Here is a 15,696-nt window from a genome sequence, read left to right as displayed (position 1 = left end):
CAACTTAACTAGTTCATAAGTATGAGCAAAAACAGAATACTCATCGATTTGAGTTGCTAATTTTGCATTTATACGCAAGACTATCTCTGCATGCATATATGTGTTAATGGTTCTTCAGATTTGTAGATTAATTACCAATTTCAACCTACCAAGAGCTCTTCTGCTAACAACCATTCCATCAACTAGTGGAATCACCATGTTAAATTTGCCAGTAGCTCCTTGTAATTTCACTCTGAATAAGCCAGTGTTCAAAGGATGGATGAATATAACAGGAACTTCTTTTTCAGGTGTGCTAGACCTACAAGAAAAAATAGATCACTCATGTCATTTTTCATAGGTGTGGCTCTCATTTATTCCCAGGGGCTTAACCAGCTCAGTATCTTCATGGAAAGATTACATTTTGTTTCAGAGAACAGACATGAGGAAATCACATTTAGAAAATGATCCGAATTACTGCCACTTAGGGAAATAAAATGAAACAGCTGCAGTAGTTTGTATGAATCCAATATTGATAAAATCAAAAACACTGATGCCTTATTTAATGTATGAATGAAAACAGCCACAATGTTCCATATAATCAGATAAAGCTCACACTTGCAAAAACAGAATCCATTGAAAACCAAGTTACAACACAAGACAAGGTTTCCAAAAACCAACACGAAATTCTGAAAAACAAATCCTTATAGTCAATTAAAAAGCTAGGCAAATCATGAATACTATGATGATTTGAACATTTTTCAAACTGTAAAATATCAGTGGGAAACTAAAAAAGGTTCAGTCTTCTAGATATACAAATTTAAAATTGAAGGTTGGGCATGCCAATGTTATGGTTTAACCTATAATCAAAAACCCAAAATGACACCGTAAACCAGCATTAACTGAAACCTTAACATACTTTCTTTTTTTGATTTTAGTTAGTGTGAATTTGTGGATGTGTTAATGTATTCATGCTGTTTTGTTTTTAGTTTGTTAGGCGTGGTACTAAAATGTTGCTAAGAGTATATTTTGTTGTGAGGTTGTGACTTTAGTAATTGTGGTGTAGGAATTCAAGTTATTTATTGTAAGGTGTGACTTTGGGTGCTTGTGTGGAGGTCATTTTATATACGAGGTAGGTCATTTCCATTTATTTAAATGGTAAGGTGGTTTGTTTCTAGAATGTACTGCATCGTTGAAATTTATGTTATTGGAGTGCATTGTAAATATATACATATGTGCTGTTGTAATTTCTATTCTAGCCATTTGTGAGGGTGAGTTAAGGCTCCAACAATGTTGAGCTCATTGTATGTTATGCTTAGTGTTTAAAAATAGCTTAAACCTTAACGTTGGAATTCCAATGTATACAGACTTAAAATTTGTATAAGTAGCAATCTTAGCTTTTTTTAAATGTGCTTTTCCCCACCGATTTATTTTTTACAAAGCACTTCATTTATCATCATCATTTGAATTTTATTTTGGAAATTACAAAAATATGTCCATACAAAATATTACAAGCTAGAAAAAAACCAATCAAACCAATAAAAAAGGACAAGCCAAGGACAAGGCCCCTCCTCACTGCCAGGGGGCTGGATTACCTTCAGTTTCATGTCGGCATGCGTAACGCACGCCGACATGAAACAAAGTATTTTCACCACGGCAGCCATTTTCGGCTGCCGCAGTGAAAACACAAGGTGAGTGTCCACCTTGCTCTGCCTCGATCTCTGGCTGTATTTCAAGCCAGAGATCGAGGCAGATGTCGTTGCAAAGGGGAGATTCTCCCCTTTCCAACGACACCTTGTGTGACAGCATTGCTGGTCACGGAGCGGGCGCAGAGCGCTCAATCCGTGGCCAGCAATACACTGGACCACCAGGGATTTGTTTTCAAAGCGGAGGGAGGGAGGGGCTGCTTACTAGATAAGCGCCCCCCCTCCGAGGCCCCAAAGCATGGGGCCACAGATATGGAGACCCCTGGGGGCATGGGGCCACAGATCTGGAGACCCCTGGGGGCAGATGGGTGATCATCTGCCCCCAGGGAAGGGGGGAAAAAAGGGGGAAAAAAAGGGGGAAAAAAGGAAAATGCACACAGCAAATGGGGTGGGGGATCACTAGCCATCAAAGATTTTTTGGGGGAAAAGAAAGGCTGGTGGCCCTCTCCCTCCCACCCCAAGTGGAAAGGGGGCACCCTTGTGGCCCTCTAAGGGGGCACATTTCTGCCACCAGGGAAGAATACATGAGGTGGCCCCCATTCCAATTGGGGGGGAGTGAGGGCCACCAGGAAAGTGTGGGCAGCCCCCCCCCACCTCCCAGGTGCCCATCTGCTCATAGGGAATGGGGCCGAGGGCAAAAACAATGGAAAACTGCATGGATGGTTTTGGTGGGAGTGTCCCCCCCCCACTAGACCACCAGGGAATAGTTTTTATGGAAAGGGGGATGTCCCTTCCCCCCCATCCAAAATGGACTGGGGGCCATGTTATGCAGCCATCCCTGGGGGCAGTTATCTGCTCCTAGGAAGGGGTATCTGACCCCATGGAGGGCTGATTGAGATGCCCCCTTGCATTTGGTGTGGGGGGGGGGGGTAGAGGGCTACCCCCCTTTACATTGGAAAAGTCCACCGAGGTTTAGGGTGCCCCTCAGCCCCCCCTAAAGTGTAGTGTACCATTTTCAATGTTTTTCTTTGTTTACCAAACATCCCTTGGCGCAGATGGGCACATTAGTGTGCCAATCTGCCCCCAGGAGGCCCAAACGTTAGTGCCCCACCCACTGGGGGTCTTGTCCCACGTTTTTTGGTGGCCCCCTCCCTCCCACCCCGAATGGAGGGGGGCACCTCATGCAGCTGTTCGTAGGAGCCCCAGGGAGGCCTGCATGAGGTGCCCCCTCCATCCGTTTGGGGAGGGGGGGGTGAGAGGGCCACCACAAAATGTCAGACAGGCTCCCAATGGGTGAGGCAGTAGGTTTTGGGAACCCTGGGGGCAGAATGGCACACGATTGTGTCTATCTGTGCCAAGGGGAGTTGGGTAAACAAAGCAAAACAAAAAAGTGAAAATGGTAGACAGCATTTTAGGGGGGGGGCTGTGGGGCACCCCAAACCGATGGGGAATTTTGTAATGGGGGCAAATATGTGCTCCTAGGAAGGGACACCTGACCTCAGGGAGGAGTGCATGACAGCCCCCCCTTATCTGCCCCTACGGAGGGCTACATGAGATGCCCCGCCCCTCCATTTGGGGTGGGGGTGGAGAGGTGCACCCCCTTTACATTACAAAATTCCCTGGCGGTTTGGGTGCCCCTCAGCCCCCCCCAAGTGCAGCCTGCCATTTTCAATTTTTTTGTTTACCAAACTTGCCTTGGTGCAGATGGGCACATTGGTTTTCCAATCTGCCCTCAGGGTGCCCAAACCTTAATGCCCCACCCACTGGGGGGCCTGTCCCACATTTTTGGGTGGCCCTCCCCCCCAACCCAAATGGAGGAGGGGTGTACCTCACGCAACCGTTCGTAGGAGGCCCAGGGAGGCCTGCATGAGGTGCCCCCCCACCCATTTGGGGTGAGGGGGAGAGGGCCACCACAAAATATCAGACAAGCCCCCCAATAGGTGGGGCAGTAGGTTTTGGGCACCCTGGGGTCAGAATGGCACACTATTGTGCCCATCTCGCCAAGGGAGTTGGGTAAACAAAGGAAAAAATGGTAGACAGCATTTAATGGGGGGGGGGGGCGCGCTGTGGGTCACCCCAAACCACCGGGGAATTTTCCAATGGGGAGGGGTGGTGCCCCCCCCACCCACAATGGAGTGGGGGCCATGTCATGCAGCCCTCCCTGGGGGCAGATTCTGCTCCTAGGAAGGGACACCTGACCCCTTATCTGCCTCCAGGGAGGGCTACATGAGATGGCCCACCCCTCCATTTGGGGTGGTGTGGAGAGGTGCACCCCCCTTTACATTACAAAATTCCCCGGCAGTTTAGGGTGTCCCTCAGCCCCCCCCCCCACTAAAGTGCAGCCTAGCATTTTCAATTTTTGTCTTTGTTTACCAAACTTACCTTGGCGCAGAAGGGCACATTGGTGTGCCAATCTGCCCCCAGGGTGCCCAAACCCTCCTGCCTCATCCACTGAAGGGCCTGCATGACGTTTTGGGGTGGGCCTCTCCCCCACGCCAAATGGATTGTGGGGGGCACCTCATGCAGCCCTCCCTGGGGGCAGATTTCTGCCCCTAGGAAGGGCAAATGTGTTTTCACTGGGCGGGGGTGGGGGTGAGGTTCAGTAGACCACCAGGGATGGCTTGCAAGGGGGGGCATGATTGGAAAGTATGAGTGCAGATTTGTTGTTGCTGGGGTGACCGTAGATAACACATGTTTATTGTTTCATTTACAGCTTTTTCTATGGTTAGGACCCACTCTCAGTGGGGTGGGGGAGACTGGGGCTGGATTGTTGGTGGTGTGGGTGGGAATGGGTCGTCTGTGCAGATATTTTGGTGGGCTGGGACACAATTGCAGGGGCAGGCCACAAATTGACCCCCATGCCAGCAGAACATTGGTGTTTCCCTGGGTGCGGTTGTCTCCCATGTGCGTTGTCCGTCTGCAAGCCCAGGCTGCACCTCTGGCTGCACCTCTGGCTGTGCTACGTTACAGATGTCACCTCCGGGCAGGAATGGGGATCCTGCCGGAGCTCCCTGGAGCTGCTGCTGTGCTTAGGGGACGGTACACCCGCATGGTACATAGATGTCCAAGGCTGGGGACATCACCTCCAACCGCCCTGGAGTTGTGTCTGGGCTGCATTACATCTTTTCCCTTCGGGGAGATATTGGCACACTGCCGGGACTCCCTGGTGGGGAGAAGCTGTAACGCAGGCCAGCCAGAGGTCCAGCAAAGTCGGCGGTAATGTTCCTGGCCTTGGGCACCCTTCTCCCATATGGGTCTTTGGCAGGGCTTGTGGGTGATACATTTTGGAGAGAATTGCGCAACTCAGACATCTTTGGATTCCCATGGGTGTCTTCTTTTCAGAAATGCATGGGGTTCCCCGTTTTCCTTGGTGGCTCTGACACCCTAGCCCCATTTTGGTATGGTGTGCGCTTCAGGAAAATTACTGAAATTCAGCTGTCCGAAAAGACTTGGGGTTAAGCTGTGTTTTAGGCTTTCCCCTTTGCGCCCAGGTAGGTGCACCCACACGTGAGGTACTTTTTTCATCGGGACACCTGTGAGGACGCGGGAAGGTAAGCCATGTGTTGTTGGCGGCGTGTTTCGGTAGGTGGCCAGAGCAGAAACGAAGCCATTGCTGTACCGGTCCAACCATGTCCACCACATACCTTTTTTTTCAGTCATTTTTCTACTTTTCCCCAAACTATGGAATTCTTCCCTACCTAGTTGTTGCCTGACCTGCGCAAATCGCCCCTTCCTAAACTTGGAATTTTGTCTACTTTTCAGAGATGTATGCCTTTCTGTCCTCCAATTCAGCTTTCCTACCCTTTTCTTCCATTCCGTCCACGCATGTCCAATTGGCAAAAATGTCCAAAATCGCCTACCTCTCACAAAACGGTTGATAACCACATCAAAATAATGTTTTCGTTTCCACTCAACCTGTTCATGAAAGCCAGGAAATTTGGGAATTCAGCACAGCAAACCTTTTGTTCCTAGCTCTTACAAGGAAAAAAACTCAAAATGTTTGCCCTTTTGGTTATTTTCTCTCTCCCCCCTACAGCAACCTAGGATTCCTCGGAGGTGTTACGACCGCGTACATGTGGGAAAAAAGGGGCCAAATTTAGCCGAGATATTTCATGTAACAAAAAAGTACAAGGCATTGAATGGCAACATACTGAAATCGCCAAAAAAGGCCTTGGCACTGAGGGGGGGCAGAGGGGGAGGGGGGGACCCATGGCAGTTAAAGGGTTAAATCCAATGCCGGAACAACAAAATGATGTGCGGGATTGCAAAACCCCTGTAAAAATTGCATAACTGCGGGGATCATAAAGAACAAGCCCTGCTGAGTGGTCCTCTTGAAAACCGAAATACCGGCACAGGTACCCCTTCACAATGCCAATCTGCAGGCTCATCAAGGCCACGGAAAGCAGAAAATCCAGGATAGAGGATGTGGGACAAGTACAGGGATCCAGATTCTTTTGCCCAGCACCAAGCCGAAAGTTTACTTCATCAGCAGGCATAAACAGAGTTGTCGGCAAGCCTACAAGCTTAGGGGAGTACATCCAGGATGTTATCCAACAAGTCCCATTCCATGTATCTCAGCAGCCAAGCATGATGTTTCTGACTGTTGAGGTTCAGATGGAAACACCCCTCTGACAAAGAGCAGATCCAGGTGTAGGCTCCTGAGAACTAACAGGATGACCGCAATCGGCATGAACACAGAGCACAGAGGAAGTTGAACGTCCACTCGACCGTCAGTGCATTCCCAAGATGTCCTTACAGAGGAAATTGCAAGGAGCAGAACAAATCGCACTTCTTCACAAGGGAAACCAAGAGTTATTCTTGGGGTATCCACCACTGAGAGAAGATCTCCCCCAGAACTTCCAAACAGAATTCTTTCGTGGGAGGAATAATTCTGTCTGTGCAAGGCATCTGCAATAATATTCTCCAGTGAGGTGTGCTGCTGCCAGACACCTCGTTTTCCAGATCCCACAACCACAGTTGCATTGCTTCTCTACACAGAGAAAAGGAACTACTCCACCTCGCCAGCATGATCGCGAGAAACTCCAACAATTCAATGTGTTTCTTGGACTCGGATGGGGACCACAGGCCGTTTTTACAGTAAGATCTTGGCAAAAGCAGTAGATGAAGAAAAGACAGAAGACCTGCCCTTTGCAGATTGCCTCTAAATGCTACAGACGGCCGATGACCTGATAGGTACACAAATGGCACTTAACTCTGCCACCAGTCTTGCAAGTTTAAAGTACCTCATCCGTAGAAGGGAAAAAAGTGTTCCTAACAAAGGGTAAATCCATCACTTTCTCTTGTATATCAGCATGAAGACAAGAGGTGTCAACATATGCATGCCTCCTCATACAGAGTTCATTCCTCTGATGCCTTCCGACAAACAAAAGAAAAATTCCTGCTGATCCTCAGCAGGAGGCAGATCTCCAACCACTTCTAAATCTTCCCAGTTTTGTAAGTTGCATCCGTCTTTGTGAAAGAGTGGCATTCCGATAATCATTTTTGCCCCCAGATTCCCACATCTTGGAACCTTAGTGCAGGACAGAAGCTGGATTCTGAATAATGACCTTGCTCTTAGTAAGGGCTGCAGAGCTTCAGACTGTGCAGGCACATTTTCCATGATGATAAAAGGCTCATTCCTCAGAGTTTTAAATTTAGAGCCCAAGGATTTGGAAAAAATAGGTTCTGAGTAAGACTTTGCCCAAGTGTTAATTGCCTGCTCCATTAATTAAGCATCTATTGCTTACAGGGATTTATCTGATAAGGAAGAAAAAAACTCTTGAAAACAGGCCAGAGAAAACAGGCTTCTCAGGAGGCAATACATCCAATGATCGCATAACCTTTGACATTACCAAATGGAACCACTTTGAGGAATGAACAGGTGCCTTGTACCCCTCATCTGAGGATGAAATAATTTTGTCAACACTGGATATCTTCAGGCGAGGATGGTCAACGGATGATTCTGCAGGCACCAGAGTAGTAACATGAACCAAAGGTTCAGATTGCCAACATCTATCAGATGGCTTGTTGGCCAAGACATCCAAGAACACTTCTGACATGAATGACTGCAGATGTTATTGAGACAATGAAATCTGAAGAGGGTGAACAAAGCCCTGGGAACAGCTTCTTCTTCGCAAGAAGCCATAGGAAATGTACAGGCGTTGGCTCAACTTGGTAATTCAGCTCTAGTAAAAGAAGGTGCTGAAGATGTATTAACATCGTTATGGTACACACTTAAAACCACAGGACTCAGCACCTGATTGTGTGGAAAACCAGCCCCAAAGGCTGTGAGACAGTGAAAAACCCTGCTACTGCAGAAATTGCAGAATGGGAGAACTCTCTTCCCATACAGGAATAACAAAACGTTCCCGAGGTTGTAATGTGAAGTATTTGGATGGATTGAAATGATCAGTCTCAGAGTTAGAAACCTTACTAGGTTCAAAGGGAGAGTTATGAACACTCCTATGATGTGAAAAAGGTTTGAGATCAGAAGCTGCTCCTGATACTCAAGTGGGTTGGTGACCTTCCTTTTATGTCTATCAAAAGAGGATTTACCCCGGTCTGTACTTCAATAGACCACCAGATTGTGGTGTCCGTGTTGAGCCATCTCTTGGCCCACCCAATTTGGGCTGCCATGTAATACGTCTGCCACGATGTAAGTGCAAGTCTGTCGTCTGGCTTGGCAGCCTGAAGAATGTGCTTGTTTAGCCTTGCCCTTTTCCCTCCCCATACAAACCTCGTTACACGATTATCAAATTCTGCATATTGTACTCGAGTGGGGGGCATTGGCAGCATGAACGCCAAGTACACCATCTTGGGCATGGAATTCATTTTTATAGCGTTGATTCGCCCACTGAGGGATAGTGGGAGGAAGTCCCAGGAGGCCAAGTCCTGATAGATCTTATCGATTACCGGTGCATAATTCAAGTCAGCAAGTGTATGTAGAATCAGGCTAACCCATACCTGTAGATACTTTATGACCTGCAGCTGTAGCTTGAAGGGGGCCAACCCCTACCCCCAGGATCCCAAGGAATGTCATAGGGGCATTGCTGGCGACTTGTCCCAATTGATGCTGTAGCCAGCCACTGACCTATATTTGTGCAAAATATCTGAGATGCGAGGAAGGGATCTAGCAAATTGACCAATATACAACAGAATATCATCGGCATAGAGCAAAATTCTACGTTCCTCTGGCCCCTTGACAATGCCCGACTAACCACGTCGCCCCTCGACTTATAAAAGAGGCGAGAGTAGGCAGCCCTGACGCATTCAGGTATATAACAGAAAAGGGTCAGACGTTATTCCGTTTGTGACCACTGCAGCACGTGGGGTCCTGTAGTCAAGCCACACCATATGAAGGAAGCACCCCAAAAATCCCAAACTGCGCAGCACTGCAAACATGTATTCCCAGCGCACTTTGTCGAATACCGTTTCCGCGCCAAGTGTTAGGACTACATCATCAGGCTGGGCATTCCCCTCCTGAATGTGCTGCATATTTTCAGAAGAGTGCCTGTGTAAATAAAGCATGCTTGCTCTTGGTGCACCAGTCTAGGTAGCAGCCTCTCCAATCTGCCAGCCAGGCACTTCGCAATGATCTTAGCGTCACCGTTTATAAGGGAGTTTGGACGATAGGAGCCACAGAGTGTAGGGTTGCACCCTTTTTTGTGAAAGACACCTATATTAGCCTTCGATAGGGATGCCGGCAGTTGATCCGTCTCCAGGGCTTCCTGAAACATCTGTCCCAATCTCGGCACAAGTTCTTCTTGCATCAGCTTATACACATCTATTGGAAGACCGTCTAGCCCATCGGCTTTCACAGAATTCAGACAACAGATATTGCGAAGAACCTCCTTGTCATCCAGTGGTGCGTTCAAGTGTTTGCGCTCTGCAGGAGTAAGCACCGGAAGGGGGATTTCATTAAGGAAAGCTATGATATGCACGACATCCCCAGTGGGTGGCGAAGCATGGAGATCCCAGTAGAAAGCAGCAAACCGGTCATTAATGGCCTGGTCCCCCACAAGAAGCCCCCATGCATCGCTTGGATAGTAGTAATGAGCTGATCTCGCCGTTTACCCTTTAGGGCGAGAGCAAGCATGCAAACAGGTCTGTACCAGGACGCATATAAATCAAGCGCCCACTTAGAAAAGGCCTTCTGGGCACAGAGAGTGGTGATATGCTTAATCTCAGAGCGCAGCTTAAGTATCTAAGAATGAGTCTGGGGTCTTACCCACTTTGTGTAGACATTCCGCAGCGACCAGTTCATCCGTCAATTCGACCTCCCTCTCTGCCCAGGTCCTCCTCTGGTTTGCTGTTAGGCAGAAACCTGTGCAGTTCCCTTAGGGACCACTGCAAAAGATTTAAGACTACAGGTGTTGGCAGTAAACCCACTTGGTAGCAGTCTGCGCCACCCAGATTTACCTGGTAGCTATGGCTGAGCAGTCAGACTTCCCTCAAGAAGAGTTAGGCAGTATGCAAAGTATACTCAATAGGCACTCAGATATAATAATACAAGCAAACACTGACAAGAGCTTTGGTATCAAAGTATATAATTATTTATTTACAAACACACAGTTGAAACACTCCAGCACTCTTATTGTAAAATATTCTAAACAAAGTTACTATTACGATATATACACCCCTTTTTCCCTATTAGAAAATCACAGTAAAACACCACTTATTTTCATACAGAGGTGAGCGCTTAACTAGATTGCACTCTAATAAGTTTGTGAAAAAGGGGGGGGGAAGACAGAATATGAAGAGGTACACCACTCTACGATTCCAGAACACTGTTAGCAAGGCAGAGAGCAAAAAGTCACTGGTGAGCCAAAGTCCAAAGGCTGGGCCCACTCTTAGAGAGAGCAGAGCACAAATGCGCCCAAGATCACACAGTTACACTAGGCTTAGAAAGTCTTGCAGAGGGTTCAGAAAAGCGTTTAGAGAGGCTTAGAAAAGTTTAGCCAAGGTGTCCCAGGATAACCCAGGTTCGAAAGCCGGGGGCTAAATCTACCCCGTACAGTCGGTAGCAAGGGAAGCCAGGCGGGACACGGTACCTTCAGTGGGAAGGATCCTCCAGCGGTGGCAGTTGTTCCTGGTAGTGGGTGCAAGTTGCGTCGTCGTCCAGGGGAAGAGAAGATCTCGACTTGGAGGAAAGATGAAGGTCGTTGCACTACCAGGGCAGAAACCAGCCGCGGAGTTTTCCGGTTAAAGGTGGTACCTTTGTCTCGCGGTCGTGGTAAAACGTGGTATCCCAGTTGCCAGGGTGCTTGGCACGGGCAAGGCGGCCACGAGATACGTCGGGAAAGCGAAAAGACGGTGAAACTGGTTATCCCCACCAGTTAAAGGAAGAAGACTCTCCTGCGGGAGATCTCCTCTGTCGTTGGGAAAAAGTGGTGAGACGGTCCAGCAGGGCTCCACCGGTAGTGGTGTCGTGGCAGGTCGGCTCAGCTTCTCCTTCGTCGGATTCTTAGGTCCTGTGGCGACTTCTGAAGTTCCAGTCCCCAAAGCCCTGCTTTTATGCAGCAAACCCCCATTCACTCAGCCTAGCTGTCACTCAAACATGCTAAGTGGTGAGCCGGCCGGCTCACCACTTGGGCCAATCAGGATGGAGTGCGACTTGAGTTGCCTAGGCAACTCAGTCCAGGGTGCCTAAATTCCCCTCCACCCCTCCTAAGTACCCCAGACATAGTGGCACCACTTTGGAGGGCTTCTGTGGAGAAGCCCGCCAAAAAGTGGAACAAAGGGCTCGACTTGGGTTGGAGTCACAGAAGAGAACACAAACGCCGTTTTAGAATCAAGTTTTGGCAAAAAATACCAACCGGAGAATGAATATTAATTAAATAAACCGGCGGTATGTTCGAGGCTACCGTAAATAATTAAATAAAGATAGTAGCCTAAACAATGGGAAATCCCATAGGAAAATATTCGGGTGGAATATAAAAAGTAGTATCCACTGCCACCAGCCAAAACTCGATCAGGGGGGGACGGAGACGTGCCCCCTCGACTAACAGACCCTGGGGCAATCGAATTGCCCCAGCCAGTACGTCCACAATATGATGGTTTGTACTGGTTCTGTTCAGAATTTAAGACTAGTAAAGTCAATGGTGACTTTATATGCCCTGGGAGACAGTAGTCAGTCCCAGGGTATGGAGTCTATACTGGGGGGTCACTATGACACCCCTGTGTTACTGCACTGAGGGTGCTGTGTAACACATCACAAAAACACATGAAACCCTATGGAGTAAAAGACCCCATAGCCCATTAAACACTTCTAGATCCAAAGAAACACACTCAAATCATGTCCAAGAGTGAGGGTAAAAGAGTCTCACTCTTGGCAGGAGAAAAAAAATAAACCCCAAAAATCCAGCAAAGCTGCTGGGGGACTCACTAGGTTAGGAAATTCAGCCTAAACAGAGAATTCTCCTTAACATTTGCCCATCATGAAATGTAGGGTCCCCTGAGGTATGCCTTAAAGGGGTCCCAACAGCGGTGTGTGTTAAAGCCTTTGGTTAAGTTGTCTTGCCAGAACCTATGCACATCTTTTGTCAGTAAGTCTACCATATATGGATATTGCAGTGCTACGAGGTTCATCTTCCATGTTGCGCTTTAGGTGGTGCGCCAGAAAAGGTGAGGTTGATAAGGACCGGGGCATGGTCTGAGAGCATCATAGGGAGGATTGAACAAGAGGTGGCCATATATAGCAGAATGGATGGGAGCAGCCAGTAGTCCAGCCGGGAGTAAGACTGATGGTGATTAGGGTAGAATGTGCAGTCTCTAGTATGCGTGTACCGCCATGCATCTACCAATCTAAGGTCTGTAAGGAGGGACCCGAGTGTTCGTACTTTCCTAGGGGCGTAGTCAGGCTGCAAATGTGCTGGGTTGTATCGATCAGTGTGATGCTGGAAATGATCGGAGGGATAGGGCCTCCGTATCCTTGTCCTTTACTGCTTTTTATCGTGTGTTCTGTTGTGTTTTCCATGCAGGAGTTCATGTGGGACTCCTGGCGGTGCAGCTCTCTCTCTTTTGGTTTGGTGAACAGACCTGTGGGATACCCTTATGGCACCCAAGGGTAGGGGTACAACCCTGTGCCCCTAGTGTATGTTTTTTGGGCACCTGTGTGTGACCCACAGAGCAGGGTACGGGCTGGTGGCAGCTCCGTGCTGAAATGACTGGTGCCCTGAGCGTCCTCCATTTTGGGATGCCCAGGCCCTGTCATTGGAATCAATAGATTCCTGATGGAGACAAAATGGCCCCCATGGCCTCTTGCCTTCCATCACCTGTTTCCTTGATCTTCCCAAAGTCCCGGGAACCCCTGCCTCTGCCCCTTCCCCCTGACTGGCTGTTGGGTAGAAGTTCCGTATATGGTAGTGTGGGGGAAGTGCCGACCAGACTGGCTGGAGCCTTCTCAACGACCGTATGTTGTGGGTAACTCCTATGGGTGAGACCCGGGTGAATAGAGTGTGTGACGAATATACATTCTGTGTTGTGGATGCCTTGTATCTGGTTGTTGACACAATGACTGGGACAGCCCTGCCCGAAACCGGTATGAATGCAGTTTGGAGTGTTGAATGGCTCGGTACTTGTCCCAATACACATAACTTGTTGTGAGTGTCTGGAGAGAAGTGAATGGCCTGAATACCTCATGTGCCTGATTGGCTGCCTGCCTGCATGAATGCCCTTGGTCGTGATTGGATGCTTGAGTGTGACCCAGCGGAATGAATGGGAGATCAACAGTATATCTGGGGACCTCTCGCTGCTAGGAATCGTGTTCAGAAGCTGAAGTCCACAACGACGAGTAACTGGAGTAACTGAAGCTTGACCTTGAAGCCCCGCTGGATGAGAACAAGTGCTGTTGCTCTCCTTCACAATCTGAAAGCTGCTGTGTCTCCAAGGACTGACCCAGAGAGGACCTGGTAATGCGTCCTCTTCCCGAGCTATGAGGGACCATCGTGCACAGCTGATCTTTGCCAAAGCTCCCTGGTAGACAGACCTTCGACAGGCTGCCGACCCGAGACGGGGACTGCCGTAGAATCTCAAAGAGAAGCATCCGGACTGTTGTCCGCCACTGTCGACGACCGCTGTCGCCGACAGGAGCTGCCGTGCTCCCGTTTGCCTAAGAACTTCATTTGATCATCGTACGCTCTCGTCTGCATCGTCGCCCGCTTTATCCCGCTGGAGAAGGCCGGACCGTCGGCACGCCGAGGAGCATCCGCCGGTGGGTTTCCCGCCACCTAAGGACCACAGAGACGCCGACGACTCGACGCCCTTGCTGGGCCACAGTTCTTCATCATCTCTTTGCGGTCTAGAACTATTGTCACCAAAGTGCCCCGCATGCCTCTTCCTTGCAGGACGCCAACTCTCTGTCGTCGACCAGCACCGCTAGGAACGAAGCTGCCACTTCACGGCCGTAGTTTAACCTGTTCGCCGTCGGACGTTCGACGACCCGTGACTCCTGCCTTAAAGGGAGGGCACTCAAGAAGGGCCGTCGATTCCCCGACACCGAAAGCCGAGGTCCTTGACGCCTCTCGACGATCCGTGGCTCCTGCTTTAAAGGGAGTCACTCAAGAAGGATCAGTCGACGCATCTTTGGAGAACTCTACTCCACCAGGTACATTGGGTGGGTAAAACCTTAATAGGAGGAAATAAGACTACCATTTCAACCATCTTACGTTCCTGCCTATCTCTATTGCTGGTTTCCTCGTTATTGATCTGTGTGACATTTTAACCATACAATTGATGCACTTTAATGAGATTCGATAACATTGGTGGTACCACTTTAGAATTGTATATATTTAACATTGTTGACTTCCGAGTACAAAGTGCGTTATTGTGATTGTGTACATACCTTTGAATATTAATTATATAAAGACTATGTTTTCAGTAAAACAGTGTGTGGACATTCCTTTGTGGGGGTTCGGGGACTACACTGTACTTAAGAACCAGCCCGCATCACCTCCTGAGAAGCTAGGCCTTGATTGCTCGTCCATTGCTACCAAATAGAGAATCTTGGCTGGGGTCCTCTGTGCCTCTCCTCTACCATATAGAGAGCGGAAGTACAGACACTCCCTACCAGTCTTTACAGCCTTCAAAGAGCAAACCACGTTAGAGACCTCATCCAGTGCTGAAGTGAGGTGGGTGGGGGCAGGGGAGCACTGTAGCAGGCATCAGCCTGGAGATGGGGCTGGAGTAGAGCGAGGACAGGATGTCCTGAGTTTTGGACGTGAAATGGGAGGCCAAGGCAGTGCAGAGAGCCTGGGAAGGAAGGAGAGAGGTGGAAACTGGACTGGAAAGTTCCTTGCATATTTTGAAAAGTTGGCCGTGTTGTTAGTTGCTCCAGAGATGCAGGCTTGGATGTAGGCCCTCTTCTTGGAGTGGACAGAGAAGCGAGATTGCCTTTGGAGCAGGCGACTGGACAGTTTGTCAGAGGGTAAGCCCAAGGTCGCCTACTTCCGTTCAGCAACTCTGCACTTGCGTTTCAGAGATGCTAAATCAGAGTCGTACCAACTGTTGTTCTTGGTGGCAGGTTTTCGGTGGATCCTCATGGCAGGGGCAATGATGTCAAGGGTGTTAGAGATGGCAAGGTGCAGGTTAGCAACGACAAAGTCAGAGGGAGAGTCAGGAGCAGGAGTGGAGGCAAAGGCAGCGACTGACACTCGCTTCATCGGTCGAATGACAACGAAGGATGCTGGCAGTGGAGAGGGTGGCTCAGATAGAGGGCCAAGAGGCCCCGGGTGGGAGGAAAGGAGAGAGTGGTCAGACCAGGACAAGATGGATTCAGATCACCTACCTACCAGTCAAAAAGATAATTGTATCAACAGATACCCGCTACTAATACTTTTAAAAAGGGTATATAAATCAGAGGCGCATTAATTACAATATGCAACTTCTGGATCTTCCTACAAAGCCTGGGATGACCCCCCCCAGTACCAGGGCAAAGATTGAATCAGAATTTGGCACATATTTAGATCATCAGTGGGCTGAAAAAAGGCTATTTTTATGCACAGTCTTGGTTCAGATGGACAAGAGGTTTGCAGACATTTGCTTACAGTATTATGCTTACAGTAGTAGAAGGTCAAGG

The 15,696-nt window shown here is 48.7% G+C and overlaps 1 protein-coding gene across 6 annotated transcripts in view; it reads right to left on the bottom strand.

The window, feature by feature from the left end:
• RALGAPB (Ral GTPase activating protein non-catalytic subunit beta) overlaps nt 1-15,696 on the bottom strand; it is a 2,501,232-nt gene that overhangs the window by 59,969 nt on the left and 2,425,567 nt on the right. For all 6 annotated transcript variants that reach the window (XM_069652125.1, XM_069652127.1, XM_069652128.1 and 3 more), the window contains one exon: nt 150-298. In XM_069652125.1, coding sequence (XP_069508226.1) covers nt 150-298 — 149 coding nt within the window. The remainder of the gene's footprint in view (nt 1-149; nt 299-15,696) is intronic.

Source organism: Ambystoma mexicanum, chromosome 3p (genome assembly GCF_040938575.1).
Source record: "Ambystoma mexicanum isolate Mex_15411 chromosome 3p, UKY_AmexF1_1, whole genome shotgun sequence".
Lineage (NCBI taxonomy): Eukaryota > Metazoa > Chordata > Amphibia > Caudata > Ambystomatidae > Ambystoma > Ambystoma mexicanum.
This window is presented reverse-complemented; position numbering and strand designations above follow the sequence as displayed.